The sequence below is a fragment of the Mustela nivalis genome, assembly GCF_964662115.1.
Source record: "Mustela nivalis genome assembly, chromosome: 3".
Taxonomy (NCBI): domain Eukaryota; kingdom Metazoa; phylum Chordata; class Mammalia; order Carnivora; family Mustelidae; genus Mustela; species Mustela nivalis.
The window spans coordinates 4,806,855-4,823,500 of NC_139022.1; the positions used below are offsets into that span (position 1 = coordinate 4,806,855).

At 61.7% G+C, this 16,646-nt stretch overlaps 1 protein-coding gene across 1 annotated transcript in view; it reads right to left on the reverse strand.

Annotated features, from left to right (window-relative positions):
• Positions 1-16,204, reverse strand: part of WNT3A (Wnt family member 3A) — a 42,048-nt gene extending 25,844 nt beyond the window's left edge. Inside the window, exons 1-2 of the mRNA XM_082724054.1 lie at positions 15,939-16,204; positions 2,108-2,349 (exon numbers count right to left, since the gene is read on the reverse strand). Coding sequence (XP_082580180.1) covers positions 2,108-2,349; positions 15,939-16,009 — 313 coding nt within the window. The 5' untranslated portion in view covers positions 16,010-16,204. The remainder of the gene's footprint in view (positions 1-2,107; positions 2,350-15,938) is intronic.
• Positions 16,205-16,646: the final 442 nt, after the last annotated feature.

A 16,646-nucleotide genomic window follows, 5' to 3' on the forward strand; every position in this document is an offset into this window, starting at 1 on the left:
TAGCAAAACAATGATCATATAGACAAATGACTGGCACTGAGTCAAGAAACAAATCTACACATCCATGGCCAGTTGATTTTTGACAAGGGCACTAAGACCATTCATTGGGGAAAAAATAATCTGTTCAACAACAGATGGTATTGAAATAACTGGATTTCCACATGCAAAAGAATGAAGTTGGACCCTGACCTCACACCATACACAAAAATTTATTCCCTATAAATGAAAGATTAAATGTAAAAGATTAAAGTATAAAACTCTTAGAAGAAAACATAGGTTCAAGTCTTTGTAACCCTAGATTAGGCAGTGCTTACTTTAATATGATGTTTCAGTAGATAAATTGGACTCTAACAAAATTTAAAACTTTTGTGCATTCTAGGACACTGTCATGACAATGAAAAGACCACCTATACAATGGGAGAAATTATTTCCAGATCATGGATCTGATAGAAAATGCAGCATCTAGAACATATAAAGAGCTCTGACAATTCAACAACAAAAAGACAAGCACCCCAATTAAGAACTGGGCAGGGTTGCCTGGGTAACACAGTTATCTGGGCATCCATTGCCCAGGTTTTGGGTCAGGTCATGATTTCAGGGTCCTGGGATTGAGCCCAAATTGGGCTCTGTGCTCAGTGTAGAGTCTGTTTAAGATTCTATCTCCCGGGCGCCTGGGTGGCTCAGTGGGTTAAGCCGCTGCCTTCGGCTCAGGTCATGATCTCAGGGTCCTGGGATCGAGTCCCACATCGGGCTCTCTGCTCAGCGGGGAGCCTGCTTCCCTCTCTCTCTCTCTCTGCCTGCCTCTCCATCTACTTGTGATTTCTCTCTGTCAAATAAATAAATAAAATCTTAAAAAAAAAAGATTCTATCTCCCTCTGCCTTTCCCTTCCATGTGCGCTCTCTCTCAAATGCATAAATAAATCCTTTAGAAAAAATTGGGCAAAGAATATGAATAGGTGTTTCTCCAGAGAAGACATATGGATGACCAACCAGCCCACGAAAAGATGCTCACCATTATCAGTCACAAGGGACACACGAATAAAAACCACGAGATATCCCTTCATATCCACTGGAAGGATAAAAAAACAGGCAGAAATTACACGGTGGTGAGGATGTGGAGAAACTGGAACCCTCAAGCATTGCTTGTGGAAATGTAAGACAATGCAGCCCCTGTGGAAAACTGTGGTGTTTTCCCCAGATCTTACACAGAACAATTGCACTGCTAGGAATATATGCCAAAGGTTTGAGAACAGGTATTCAAACAGATACTTGTACAAAAATGTCCACAGCAGCTCTGTTCACAGCAGCCACAAGGTGGACATAAGCCAAATGTCTGCCAGCAACGAATGAATGCATTATAAAATGCAGTGGGTCTACACAGAGGAATACTATTCCCCCCGGGAGAAGGCAGGAGGAGCTGAAACCTGCAGCATGTGTACCAACCCTGAAACCATCCTGCTGAGAGTAAGGTGCCTTTCTCCCTCCGCAGCCACCATATTGCAGAGGCCACCTTCAGGTTTCCCACTGAATGGGAGAGAGCAGAGACCAGCCAGGCACATGGCCATGATGCCCTCTGATTTGCAGATGTTGTGAAACCACTCTCTTTGGTGAAAATCTACTTTTCACCCCAAGTTCACCCACGCCCAACCCTCAACTTCTAGCTCTTCCTAAAGTAAAACCCTGCCCCTAGCACCCTGGGCAATTCCTGAGGTGTGCATCTACCCTCCCCTACCCCTGTTTTTTTTTTTTTTAATTGTATTTTCTCTGCAAGATGTCCTGAAGGTCTGGGTCCTGTGGGAAGCCTGTCCCCCTGGAACAGCACAATTTCTCCTGGGGAAGGGGACACAGGAGGACTCTTTCCATGAAACTATAGAATTCCCAGCTCCAGGAGCCCCCCAGGATGGGTGAGCGTGGGAGATGGCCAGAGAATGAGGTCTGCAAAGCTGGCGGAGCTCCCCGTGATGCTGTTCCCAGGCAGAGCATCAGGGACACAGCGCTGCGGACCCAGGTGGAGTGGCCCCTGATCCTGAAGGGCACTGCTTGCACCTGCAGCACCCATGTCCAGCTTGCCACCTGTCCCTGAAGACTGGCGAGCGCGCCCACGTACCTCTGTCCAGCACAGGGCCAAAGATGGCCAGGCTGTTGTCCACAGTGGTACAATTCCAGCGGCGGCCGCGGAACTGGTGCTGACACTCCTGGATGCTGATCTTCACGCCCTCCGCCACACTGGGCATGATCTCCACATAGTTCCGGCAGAAGCGCAGCTGCTTGGGGACCAGGCCAGGGATGCTGGCACACAGGATGGGCTGAGTGCCCAGGGATGAATACTGTGGCCCGATGGCCAGTGACCTGGGGAGGAGGAGACCAGTTAGCTTGGTGGAGGGAGTGACCGTGGCCCAACAGCCCGGGCAGCAGCCAACCCATCAGGGGATGACCACAGCATGGGGATCAGGCAGCCGCCAGCCATGTCCGCACACAGGAGCAAGAGTGGAAAGCTGGTGTCCCCCGCCTCCCCCCGCAAACCCCCGCTGACTGCATTGCAGGTGCGGGAGCTGGAGATGGGGCAGAAGCCAGGGCGCAGGGTCCTCCTGAGCTCAGGCTGGAGACTGCCTGAGGGGAAGGCATGGGAGGAAACATCTCCTGTCATTGTTCCCACTCACTGCACGCACCTGTGACATTTAAATTACGTGGAACAGCAAACGAGAGAGAGAAATTTGGTTTTTCAGTCCATCAGCCAAAAAGGCCACAGCTACCGAGGTGGCTGGTTAGAAATAGGACTTCCCAGTCCCTGTGGAAGTTCTCAGGGCTGCGCGGGGCAGGGTGATGGGAGGGCTCTGTGATGCATGAGGCTGGTAGTCATGCACATGTTTATGTGTCTGGAGTGACCAAACCATGTCCATTTAACTGTATGTAATTCCACCTTGATTTCAAGGAAGAGGTGCCAGGTCCTTTTGTGGACCTATAGGAAAGAGCTTCCACAACCAGATGGGTGACAAGCTGTAACTCCAGCCGGCTCCCCTGGTGATAGTGGGTCCCACTGCTGTGGACCCCCCACCTGCCTCCCAGGTGACCCCAGATCCTGTCCCCTGTGGACGCCCCCACCCACTCCCCCATGGGACCCCGGATATCGCTGCCTGTGGATGCCCCCTGCCCTCTCCCCTGGGTAATGGTGGATCCCACCACCCATGGACACCCCCACCACCCCACCTGCCCCCAGGTTATCTCATATACAGCCGCCATGGACAAGCTCCCCCGCTCCCCCATGTGACCCCAAGTCCTGCCCCTGTGGATGCCCTGTCCAGTGCCACCCGTAGCCTGTCTCCCTGGCACTCTCCTCTTCCAGCCTGGAGAGCCCATTTGTCTCCTCAGCCGCGGCTGCTGGGTGTGCTGCATCCCAGGCCCTGGGCGGAGATGCAGAGCAGCCCCTCAGCCCCTGAAGAAGGTCTCCGTGTGGTCGATACTTGGTCTGGTGGCCTCCAGATGGAAGGCCTGTGTCTCCTTTGTTTGTGGGGAGAAACCAAGTCCATGCCAGCTGTGTTAGCCTCTGCTGGACCCCCAGAGGCTCTTCTGGTGGCCCTAGGAGGTTAAGCTCCTAGCGAGAAGGAGGAACAGAGGCTTCTGGGTTCTTCAGCAGCCCTGCCTCTGTGTTTTCACACAGAGTAAGTCCTTAGGTAAGTCCTACCCGGAGTCTAACCCGGTTTCATCCAGCTGTGGTAAGAGCTGCTGGACATGGGGATTCACCGTCAGAGAAACCAGCCTACCCTCTGGACGTCCAGAGAAAGGAGATGCTATCATCCTTCTGCCCTCCTTCCCCAAAATCTTCTAGGCCAGCCTGCCTGGAGGCTCCCAGCCCAGCCCTGCAGCATTTGGAGCTTCCTCATTGCTGTTCTTCTAGAATCTGGCTCCGGTGGCTTTCCCTGCCCACCCTGCAGGCCCCGGGCTGCTACCCCACCTCCCTGCACCTTCATCCCCATCAGCGGTCTCTCCACCGACACAGGTTCATCTCCCCATCCCCCTGCAGCCCCCTGCCCCTGGGCAGGTCACCCTCCTGGCCTTCCCTCTGCAGCAGTTCTGCCTTGCTGCAGAAGCCAGCTGGGGCGTGGGCGGTTCCCTCCTCTGTGCATGCTCTTCTGGCCAAACCCCCCAACGGCGTGTGGTTCCCCACATTCCTGGGCATGCCACCACGTCCACCATCTCCTAGCCTTCCCCTCCTCCTGCTCAAGAACATCTCTTAAAAATTAAAGCCCGTCTTTCCCCAGGACTACACCGCACCTTGCAGCCAGGTGTGTGAGTCAGGCCGCCTTCCTGGAGGCAGTGGGCCTGTGTCCCTGATCATCCACGCCCTTAGACCATGCTCCTGACATTGTGGGTCTCTCCCACACAGGCCCCAGTATCTAACCCCCAGCCCTCTGACGGTCCCCATGAGTTCCATTTGTCCACACTCTGGTGCCTTGACGAGCCGCCCCAGCCAGACCTGACCTCGTGTAGGACACTGGAGACCTCCCCACTCCCGAGCGAGTGTGTGTCCCCGGCGTAGCCTGGGTTGGTGGGGCTGGTTCCTCCTTAACGGGGTTGTTCCCTGGCTGATTCCTTTCCTACTTGCAGACCCTGATGAGTTCTGGGTGCCAGGCCAGACCAATGCTCCCCACGTTTCCTCCACACCTGCTCCACCGTCCTGTGACTGCCGCAGTTTCCAGAAAGACCATGTCCCCGCCTCACCCACCGGTGGGGCCTCACTTCTCTACAAAAGATCCTGTGGTCTGGGCCTTGCTCCCCTCTCCTGACCTACAGGGACAGCTCTGAGTGGAGACCACAGGGGCTGCCCCTGCACTTCTCCGTGGACCAGCAGAGCAGGAGGGTGGCAGCATGAGAGGGAAGCCGTGCCGTGGGCTACGCGTGGGTGGGGAGGTGGCAGGAGTACAAGCCCGAATCAGGGTTCTCTAACCTTGGGGGCCAGTGGGCTGAAGTGAGGCATCTGGGTTGAGCAGATGGGCCCCCCTGGGCTGGAGCACAGGGAGGGGCAGAGGGGTCCGGGGAGGCAGTGAGACAGTGTGGGGGGCGACTGGCCGCATCAACTCTCTGCGACCTGCTGTGACTCTGGCTGGAGCTCCTGCCGAGAGCCTGTACACACAGGGCAATCCCCCAGCCCCACTGTCCTTCAGAATGTCCAGAGCGCCCCGCCAGGTGAAAGGCCTTCACCCCCCAAGCTGCCCCTGTCATGGCCCCAGGAACTATGGCCTGATGCATGGGCCACATGTGGAAGGCTCTGCCCCCACCAGGCCAACACCAGGCATCTGCCTCCCCCATGAGGTCTTCCTGGAACTGAACCCTGCTAGTCTCTCCTCGGACATCTGCCCAGCACAGACCAATGCTGAGGACTCCTGGCCCAGTGCTCCAGGCAACACACCGACCCAGGCCGCGTACCCCCTCCCCACACTGCATGACCAGCTGTGACCTGGAACAGGTGGCAGGAGCAGTTGGAGCGACACCCCTCTAATGAATGCAGGGACCCAGGGGGAGGGTCCCTGAGAAGCGCTAGCTGGGTGGCCTAGTGAGGGCCAGCACTGGGCAGGGTCTGGAGGTGGTGGAGTTCGGGATTCTTCTGCAGCTTCTATGGCTTTTCCAGATAAGAGTCCATGCCTGCCTCCCTCCAGGTGGCCTGGCTGGTCACTCGCCATACTCCTTTCTGCCTCCAACAGAGATAGGGCTGCCATGGCCGGTCCTGGAGGCCACACCAGGCCAGGGAGGTGACTATGGGGCCAGGCCAATGCAACTTCAAGCATCCAGAAGCCCCAGGACAGGGGCTTTGGGGGATGGCTGGTGGGGCGAGGCTGGGGCCAATGGTTCCAGTTTGCATGGGAGTATGATCTGGGTCACTCCCGTCAGCCTTCCCCGGGCTCCTTGGTCTCCTCTACTCTGTGAGCCAAGAGGCCTCATTGGGGTCCTGCAACGTGGAACTCTCCTGGCAAGCCAGCCCGCATACTCAGGGGTGTGAGACTGGGAGATGCAAGGGTAGGTGGTTGGCTGTGGGATGACCGGGCAAGGAGAGGTGGGCCCACGGATGTTCCTGGCCAGGCCCTGTGTCTGGCGGCAGGACATTCCGGGATGGCGCAGGGTTGGGGGGGGTCTCCTGTCACGGCTTCCCGGGGGCCTGGCTCCTGGGGGGCTCCCTCCATGCCTCCCTCCTCTTGTCTCAGCCCCACTCCACCCCTGAGGGGATGGAGAGCTGACCCAGAAGGAAGTCCACGCATGTGATCATTTCTCTCTTGGCTGACGGTGCTTGTTGACGTGGAGACTCAAAAGGATGGGAAAGAAAGATCACGTAGTCAGTGCAGAGGGGCTGGCTCCCTGGCTCCAGACTTGTCCTGCGCGGGGGCTGGCAGGGGTGCAGGTGAGCCCAGAGCCCCACACATGCAGCAGGGAGCGCAGAGCCCGGCTTGGGGGGCCCTCAGGGTCCAGGTCACAGCAGGGAAGAGCAGGCTGGTTTTCTTCGTGGTCCCAGCCATCCACCAGGTGGGGACTTCCAGGCTCCCAGCCCCTGTTCCCAGTGCTGAGTCAGCTCCTGCGTGCCCTGCACCCCAGCACCTCCACCTGGACGGCCCTCCTCCTGGGCAGGCCCCAGCTCGCCACCACCCCACCTCCTAGAGACAGAAGCCAGGCCATCTCAGCTGTTCCTGTCCCCACCAACCCTGGCTGGGCTCTTCTCACACCCACTCCAGTCCCGATGCCTGACCCCCCAGCCCCATGAGTGGCTTCGGAGATGTTCCTGTGTCCCAGAGCCAGGTGCCCAAAGGGGCCTGGGTGCTGCAGATCCTGCCTGAGGAGAGAGGTGAGCCGGAGGCTAGGGGGCCAATGTTGTGGGCCAGAAGAGGTCGAGGGGGCTGGTCGGGACACTGGCTGTAGCTTGGCCTCAAAGGCACAACGGAGCCAGTAAAGAAAAATTACACAAAAAGTCCAGCTGGTGCTCACCAGCCTTACCGTGGGGATCACGGATAACATACACGTATCAGGTCATCACGACATGCACCTTCACATGCTGTCACGTGTCAACAAAGCCGGGGAAAATCCAAACTGTGCACTATTCCCCCACACCCCCAGGACCCAAATTCCTAAACAGAAGGTAGATACCCCAGCCCGACAGCACTGGGAAAACCACAGTCTGCGCTCCCTCCTCCCACATCCCTATGGGAGCAAGTGGGGGTCCTTGGGGAGAGGCCAGGCGCAGGACAGGATGTCAGGGAGGGGCTCCAAGCAGAGGGGCTGCGGCTGCAAGGGCCACCTCTGGGGGATGGTGATGCACAGGCCCATCCACGGGTTTTGACAGGGATGGGAGGCATGGAGGAAGGGAAGGGTGCCATTGCCCCTGTGTCCTGAGTGCTGACTGGGCTCCAGAGTCATGTGCCGAGGAAAGGACATCACCGTAGGGACGGTCCCTGGCCTACAGCAGGTACCACCCTACAATGTGAGCCCCACAGGCTGGGGACAGGTGGAGGGCAGACAAGACTTCCCTGGCCAAGCAGAACCATTGGAGGCCATGGGACCGACACAGACATGCAGCAAAGAGCCAAGGAGGGAGGGCACACCATGGCTACGCAGGGTCCCAGCCTGAGACGCCAGCTCTCTGCCTTCTGTGGGTGACTGTGCCCTTGGTCGCCATTGCTCCAGCTGCTGCCCCGGGGGTGCCAACAAGGGCCATCTCTCCCTGTCCTGAGGGGCCCCCAGAGCACCAAGCCTGCTCAGGACCTTCCAGGAGGGGACATGTGGTGCTGAACCCTGGGAAGGAGGCCCCACCAGGCCTGGACTCTGCCTAGCCCCAGGATGTCAGGATGTCCAGGATGTCAGGATGTCTCCCTAGTCCAGGATGACAGGACATGCTTACAGACTGGAATCCGGGTCACTGAATCCTATCACGCTACCACACGTGTGCCTTCCTAGCACGGCCCGTGCTGGGCGCACAAGTCAGAGACATGGGGGCCTGCTGGACCTGAGCTGCCCAGACGTGCGAGCACAGCCCACGGTGGGCATGAGCCGCCGGAAGCCCTCCAGCGCGGCCACTAGTCAGGCAGCCTAGACCCCATTCTGGCCACTACTGGCCCTCCTGGCTGCTGCCCCAGGGATGGGCCTCCCTGCTGGGCTGAGGGTCCAGCCCCTGACCCCACGGTCCCCTGCGGCCTCTGTGCGCCCCTCCTGTGCTCCTCCTGGGTCCGGGTGATGAGCCCCACCTGCCCCCACCGCTCCTCCCCTGACCCCACCCCACCCCGAGGCCCCGCCCTCCTACGCCACTCCTTCTGGCCTCCCCCAGCTCCCGTCCCACCCCTCCCCTGCCTCCCATCCCTCTCCTGCCCAACCTCCTTGTGGCGCGCCTCCCTCCGCCCCCACGTTGCCCCCCTGTCCCCATGCCGTGTCCCCCCACCACTCCCCTCCCCTGTCTGCGGCCTGTCCCTTGTGCAGCTGGCGACTTCCCCATCCAGGCTCCTGCCTCTGCCTACAATCTTCCCCGCCCTGCCCCGCTGTGTCACCTGTGTGGCTGTGGGCTCAGCTGGCCACTCCCTGACTGGCTCCAACCCACATGGCCTTGTGGATGGAGCCCTTGGGACCTCCTGGACCGGGCATCTGGGCTCAGGTGAGGACACCCGGCTGGCATTCTTGTTGTTCATAGAGCAGTGGTCTTGTTCTCCTTCTAGGGATACCACTCCTGTTGTGGGACCCCACCTACTAACACTGTCGCTGTGGGGGTCAGGGTGCTGTACACAACTCTAGGGCCACAAACGTGGGTCTGTGACAAGTCCCTGGTGTGTCCTGTGGCCAGCACCAGCAACCCCAAGCTCCACAAGTCTCCCAGGCCCCATATAGCCCCAGGTCCATTACTGACAGGTCTTGGGGGTCAGTGTGAGTGGGCAGCCTGCGCCTGCCCCTGGCCGGCTGCATTAGGACCCTTTGTGTCCCATGACCCCACTGACACCCCCAGAGTCCCTCCAGAGGGTGGAAGGGTGATGCTGCATGGGGGCTGCTCGCTCCCAGGCCCCATGGAGGCGGATGCAGAGCCTCCTGACCTATACCGGCAGGGAGGTCACTGGACGGTGTCCCAGCGCAGACCAGGCCTCACAAACCCTTCGGAGCCCACACTGAGTTTCGGGTCAGTCCCGCCGGCGCCCCCTCTGCCTCACAGGCTTCCCAGGTGTCCCACGGTCCCAGAGAGGGATGGGAGGCCCTGGCTTTGGGCCACTCCCTCGAGGGGATGTGGGACTGGGGCTTGTAGCCATCATCCATCTGTCTGGGTCATGGTGAGGTCGGACCCTTCTCGATGGCTGTAGGGAGAGCATGGCAGGGGCCTGTAGTCCCTAGGGCGGGGGTCCTGCGGGTCTGGGGAAGCAGGCCCGCCCCACCCTTGCTGCACCCACTTCCTAACCCTGCACCTGGCGTGGTGACTCAGCCGGTGAGGAATCCAGTGCACTTCTCCACAGAGCAGAGTGCTGTCCCAGAAGGTGCTTGCACTGGCATCCTCTGCCCACGCTGGGCTGGACGCCTCGCTGGGCACCCCGCAAGCCCAGAGCACACTAGCCCTCCAGACATACCCCCCCATCGCCCTCTGAGCCCCAGCCCCAGAGTCCCAGCCCAGAGAGACCCAAGAGTCCACACAGCAGGGTGGCCCACATCTGGAGCTGGGGCTGTGGTCTCGCCTGGGGCCTGGGAGAAGGCCCGACGTGCTGACCACTTGCAGCCGGGAGGCGAGGCAGGCAGGTTCCACCTCTGTGCATGGCACTGCTGTCACCCCAGGATATGTGTGGGGGATGCAGGTCATCATCTTCCACCCGGAGCCTGCACATCCTCAGCCCGGAGAGTGGTCCCGACTCCAGCCCCAGCCTGTGGCTTCATCCATGTAAGCCACACCCACTGCCTGCTGGTTCTAATGGTTTTCTCCCTCCCCGGGAGCACCCTGCAGGCACAGTGCCAGGCCATCTCACTCAAGGTGGAGTGGAGGTGCCGGCTGAAACATGCAAGGGAAGGAGGTGCCCAGGACCCAGGCTGGTAGCCATCATCACCGGGGCTTCACCGTGACTGTGCGGTGAAGGGCTGGAGGTGGCCCTCTGGCCTGGCTCCTGGGCACAGAGCCACAGATGGAGGGGACACCTGGGCACTGTTCCCCCAGGTCTCAACGGGGCGGCTGGCTCTTAGGTGTCTGTGGACCTGGTTCAGTTTCCGTGGCAGCAATTCTCAGAAGGTGTGGGGCTCCCGTGGGATGTGGGTACTGCTCTGCCCTCCCTGTGGCCACACCGGGGCTACTTCAGGCTGTTCTCACAGGAAGAGGGGTTCTGTGGGTAGAACCTTGGCTGGCAGGGGCAGGTGGGCAGGGGGCTGGGCCGAGGGCCTGCTCCACTTGGTGCCTGGCACCCACAGCCCTGCCAGCTGCCTGCTCTAGGCCCCAGAGAAGCTTGCCCCCTCTTCCTGTGTGTCCTCTTACTCTTAGGCCACGAGGTGCTACACCCATGGGGCAAGACCCCCATCTTGTCCTTCAGGGACACAGAGTGGGCACAGAGCTGCACGCAGGCCCCAGGGGAGCAGGGAGGTCAGGGTCCACCCACCTCCCGGGGTCTTGGCAGAGGAGGGCCCAGGCTGGTCCCCCTTGGGGACAAGGTCTGAGGTCTCATGGTGACATGGGGCTCCCGTCCCCAGACCGAAGCCCTGAGTGCGGGGCTGGCTGGTGGTCCTGTGGGTAGAAGGCTGCCCAGCAGGATGGGCGGACTCTGTCCTTCCAGACAGGGGCCAAGGGCTCCAGCAAGGGTGCCAACCTGCCTGCCCCCCACCCTCCCAGGGCTCTTTCTCTCTCCAGCCTCTGATGGGGGACCCACAGGGAGGGCCCGGGCCTCCAGGCTCCTACCCCTGGCGGCCTGAAACAACCCTCCTGGGATCTGGTGCACCCTGGGCCCCAGAGGGCATGTGCTGCCCCCCCCCCCACAGCCCCCTTACGCCTGTGCTGCCCCACCGGCTGAGCTGGGATTACTGACACATACTTCAAGCGAGTCCTGGCAGGTGGGCAGAGGCTCCTGTGCCCGCGGCCATGCATTTGCCCGGTTCCCTGGGCGGCAGCGGCACGTTTCGTTTGGGAAGGAATGTGGACGCGCCAAAGCGCGAGACACCTCCAGGGTATCAGCTGGGGAGGCTGGGAGGGAAACCAAGGCTCTGCTGCCCCATGTGTCGTGGGGACCTGGCCCCAGACCAGGGAGCTCAGCCCGGGGAGCAGGCATGCTCCGCTGTGTCCTCCTGTCCCTCCTGCCAGGCTCTGTGCTTCACAGGAGAGACACCATCATTCATTCCTCACTCACTCCTTCCTCACTCATTCCTTTGCTGGGGGCGGGGTCTTGCTGAGCAGCTGCAGGGCTGACAGGAGGACCAGGGGTCTGACAGACCCCTCATGGGATGTAGGCACCAGCCTCCTCCTGGCTCTGCAAAGGGAGGGTCAGGGCCTGGGGCCTCTGCAGCCTGTGCCTTCTTGGGGCACCGCTTCTGCCTCCGGCCATGACGGGGTACTCACCACCTCTCAGCACCATGTGGGTTTCCTGTCACCTTCAGGAACCCGACCCAGAGCCCACATCTGCCTCCCGAGTCTTCTCGGTCCTTCTACTGAGCTTACAAGGGGCAGATGCAAACTCTCCATGTGGCCAGCCCGTGGAGGGTTGGTGGTCTGCGGGGAGGTCCCTGCTCAGGCCGGCTGGCTGACGTAAAGGTGTGTCTTGACCTCACAACATGGGTTTCGGGGTTTATAGGTTCCCAATCCAGTATGACAAAGTATGTAAAGAGGTTACACGACAAAACACAGAACACCATGTCACACCCAAGCGTTCCCTGTCTTCTGCTTCTATTCCTATTTCTTCATGGACAATGGTCCCAGGACAGCTCTGCTTTCCCATGCTGGGACTGGGACAGGGCACCTGCCGCAGTGCAGGCCTAGTCTGCACGCAGGACCCACCATAGGAAGTGTGGCTTTATAGCCCTTTGCTAAGGGAGACTGTTTCTTCCCCGATTGTGTTAGCTGCCTGGTCCTCCCGCCTGCCACAAAGGACTCTAGCAGGGTTGTGCAGATGCCACAGAAAATCATCTTACGAATGAGCGAGTCCAGTGAGAAGCAGGGACCCAGGGGGCTGGGAGACATGGTCTTGAGAGTGTGGGCAGCCAGGCCAGGGGGACCCGGAGGGGTGGGGGAGACAGGTGCGCTGTGATCTGGAGGGACAAAGATGAAGCCTGCCTGCCTGGTGGTTCTGGGAAGCCGGTGTTCTGACCATGTCCCTGATACAAGAGTGGCCATGGGTTGCTCTGTGGGGGGACGTGGCTGCTAGCATCCGGAGCTCTGCCAGCACCAGAAGGGTAACCTGCAGTCTGAAGTCCTCTGGTCCTGTGACCTAACTGCTGTCCCCACCAGCCTCTGGGATGCAGAGAGACACAGGGAGACAGAGACATGGAGACAGAGACAGACACAGACAGGCAGGCAGAGGGAGCGGGGCTGCCCTGAGGAGGGGCATAGGGGTGCAGACTCACTGGGGGCAGGGCAGCTGGGCAGGGGTGGGGTGGGGAGTCTCATGCACGGGCCCCTGCTCTCTGAGAAGATCAGGTCAGAGTCACCCGACACAGGTAAGCCCTCACCACAGCAGCTCTCCCTTCCCCCTCGCCCCCTTGGGGCTGGGGCCACAAGGGCACACCCCCATCCCGAGAACTCGAGGTGCATCTGCACCCCACAAACAGTGGGGGGCAGTGGGGTGGCATGGTTTGGGGGAGGGCCAGGCAGAGAGGAGGTTCTGGGAGGTGGGAGCAAGTAGGGCCTGGGGCCAGGCCCTGTCTCTTAGCTGGGAGTCCTCTACTAGTGAGGACCTATGCAGAAGGTGGTAGGGAGGGCAAGAACAGGAAGCAGTGCATGGGGAGCACGGCCCAGGCTGCAGATCTGACCTGGGGTGACCTTGCAGGGGTAGGTCTTGGGTCAGCCCAGGCAACATCTACACTCTGTGCTGGGGAGCCTGGAGTCCGGCTGCGACTGGCAAGGGGACAGGCAGCTGTAAGTCCAGAGCAGTGAGGGTGGACTTACACTCTGGACAGTGTAAGTCCAGAGCAGCAGAGGAGATGAGGGCCAGAAGGGGCAGGAAAAGGTAGGAATGGGGCAGAGCTGCCCGGTGGGGGGAGCAAGGGGGGGGTGGGCAGGACAGAAGCCAGCTTGGCCTGCAGGGCCCAGGCAAGGCCCAGGGGGTTACTAGGTGCTCTCAGTCCAGACTCAGACACAGAAGGAGGGGCTCAGACCATGCTACAGGAGCCCTGGAGCCTACTGGGTTCTGTTCCCAGTGCTCAGTGTGTCCCCTTGACCCTGCTGCCATCCTGTGTTCCCAGGGGCCTTCCTGCGTGGCCTGCCTTCCTGGGGGACAGGGGAGGGACCCACCACACGCCTATCTGTGGCCTCTCTGGTCCCTTCTCTGGGGACCCCCTCATCTGCTGCAGGAGGGGCCCCCAAGTTTCACTGTCTACACAGGGGTCTTGGGATTGTGTGTATGTCTCTCTGAGGCTTGGCTGGGACCTGCCCTGGCAGGGCGAGGGACGTTTCCCTTGGCAAAGGGAGCGGGGAGCAGGGGAGCAGGGGAGCGGGTGGCCCTTGGAATTCCCGACGGGCAGCTGCCAGCAGCGCCAACCCCTCCCCCTGCCCCCTCCCACTGGGAGACACACCAACTTCAAGAGCCTAATTACTCCCGATTTGGGCTGTTTCCTCACTGTTGCCAGCGGTGCTCCCGCAGGTGAAAAGGCCCCCGTTACTTTCACTTTTATATGCAAGGTGTGGGGAGAAGGCCCCCCCCCAGCTTTGTCTGGGGGAGGGAGGATGAAACAGAACAGCCAATTAGGGAGGCTGGGTGTGAAGGTGAGAAGTTATAAAGAGAGGGTCCCTGGCCCCAAGGGGGAAAGGGAGGGCAGTGGAAGGAGGAGCAGCGGTGGGAGGCTCCGCCAGGTAGGGCTTGAGGATGGAGAGGCCTTCCCCTGCTAGGAAACAGGTAGGCTTCTCTGTGAGCCCTCCTGTGTACTCTGCCTGCATGAGCTGTGGGGACATGGCTCCTTTCCATCCAGCTGGTCTGCGGCACGGAGGAGGGCAAACCGCCCTCCCCAGTGGGCCCTGAAGTCCTATCTGCTAGACACCGTTCCCGAAGGAAACAGAATCACTGAGTGGGGGTTCCATGGCACCGCTTCTCCATGGGGCCAAGGGGCTGCTCTAGACTCTTACTTGGGTGGATTGCAGAGCCGAAGGGCCCTTCCCAACGGACCTGGAAAACGAGGAGTTACCTCCGAGCATGTGCGGGTCCGTTCACAGGGACACAAGTGGCCCAGGTGCATACCTGTGTGTGTCGGGGGAGGTCAAGGCCAGGGAGCCTCAGGGCCAACAGGACAGAGATCCCGAGGTCTGGCGTAGCCAGGAGGCTGGGGGCAGGGCCCTTCCTTTCGGGAGCAGCGCGGGGGCGAAGGGCGCTTCCTCTTGCGCCCAGGAACGCGGCGGCGGCGGCGGGTTCTAATTAGAAGCCTGCGCGGAAGCCGGCGGCCGCTGCGCTCTCGCGGACATGCCTCCCGGCTCCCCGCGACCGGCCGGGCGGGCGTCAGTGTCCTCGCGGCCGCAGGCACTGGGGCCCTGCCCGCGCCCCAAGGCGACAGGGCGCTGCAGGTGCGGCGCGCGCCGGTCCGGGCGGCCAGGGTCCCCGAGGTGCGGCCCAACCGCCTCTCCAGGTCCCTGGACCAGCCCCGGCCTCCCCTCCCTTCCCGCCCCGCCTGGCTGCGTCTGGACCTGCGTCCCCACCCGGGCGCCCATGCTCCTGAACCATGTCGACGAGAAAAATTATTATCGGATTAGATGTACTTCAGCTCGCTCGGTTCTCCCCTCCTTCCCCTCGGCGTAATTATTATGATTCCCGGCAAGCCGTCGGAGAAGGTTCCTGTGTGTGCGTGTACGCGCGCGCGCCCCCGCAAGCATGTGTGTGGGGAGTCTGCTCTCCGACTCCGGGTCTTCTGGCTGCATCCCCCCCGGCTATGTTGGTCAGATCGTGGGCTTCTCAGAGCGCAACCCCGCACACCGACTCCCCCGCTTCCCCCCGTCCCCCAGCCGGGTGACCTTCGCCGGTGGGGGCTCGGTCACATTAGACACCCTGACTGCCCCCCACTCTCCCAGCCCCCTGATATTTGTGTAGTGGCCCCGCGGGCGCCTCCCTTCGATTTATCTGCGTTCCCATCGTCAGATTTCCAAGGGTCTCACTGAAGCGGGCCTCCTCTGCGGAGAGGAGGCAGCCCCCATTCTTCTCAAACGTGGGCCTCACCCAAGAACCTTCGAACTGGATGCCTTGTCTCTGTTCCGCGGCAGCCCCCCTTTGCCTCCCGCTGCAGAGAGGGGCCTCGGAGAGGGCTCCCCCGACACCCACCCACACGAAGTCAGCCCGAGAGGCGGCAGGGACTTGGGGCGGCGGGTCCCGCTGTCCTTACATAACTGCGCTGCCCCAAGCTGTTTGGTCTTGTCTCACCGACTTTGTTTTAAGGTGTGCGTGTGCGTAACATACGGTACTCAAGGAACGTCTCCCTCTCCCCCGAGCTGCACCCGCTGGCCCTCCCCCGCGTCCTTTGGCCCTAGGCACCCTGGCCCTTGGTGCCATCTGTGCGTACCCTGTTCCTACCTCTCCCCAGCCGCTGCGCCCCTTCGGACGCCGGGGGGAACCTCTAGGCCCGGGACACCAATGTCCCCGGAAGCTCCGACACCCGCGTCCCAGCCCTGGCCCCAACAGGTCGAAAGTGGCCGCCAAGGAAAACAGCCTGCCCGCGCCCCCGGAGCCGAAGGGGCAGGGCGCGGGCTCCGGGCCACCGTGGGGCCCTGCCCGAGGGGACGGAGGCTGGGGGCCTCTCGGAGCGAGACCAAGGCGAACGCGAGGGAGACTCACCACCAGATCGGGTAGCTGCCCAGCGCCTGCTCCAGGCCGTAGAGGAATAAGAAGTATCCGAGCAGGGCCATCGCCGGGCGGGAGAGCGCCGAGGGCCGGGAGTCCGCCCCGAGAGCACGGACGCCGGGGCGGGCCGGGCCCTGGGAGTGGGCAGGCGGCGGCGCTGGGCCCTCCTGCAGCCGGGAGGTGCGCGGGGTGCGCGGGTGTGCGCCGGTGCGCGGGCTCCGAGGGCGGCGCTGCGCCAGGTGGGCCGGCGGCCGCGCGGCGGGCCGGGGCCCGGGGCGGCGCGGGCCGGCGGGGGCGGGGCAGCGCCGCGGGGGGCGCCCGCCGGGGCTAGGGCCAGGGCCGGGCCGGGGCGGGGCGGGCCGGGGACGGGCGGGGCCCTGGAGCTGGGGAGGCGGCGGCGGCGGCGGCAGCCGCGGCGGCGGCGGCGCCGGCCCCTCTCGTGGCTGCGGGGCGCACGGGGTGCGCAAGGATGCGCCCGTTCTAACGGCCGCACTGTGCCAGATGAGCTGCTGCTTGGGCGGCTGTGGGGCGGGGGTGCGCGGCTTGGGCAGCGTGGTCCTCAGGCGCCCCCTCCGAGGTCCAGGGCCGCGCTGCCCCGAACTCCTGGGCCGCGCGGCGGTGTGGAACCCCGCGCGCCCTGCGGTCGCCGTGGGAAGCAAGGTCCCGCTCTCGCTCCCGCGGCTGTTCTGTTCTGCGCTCGTT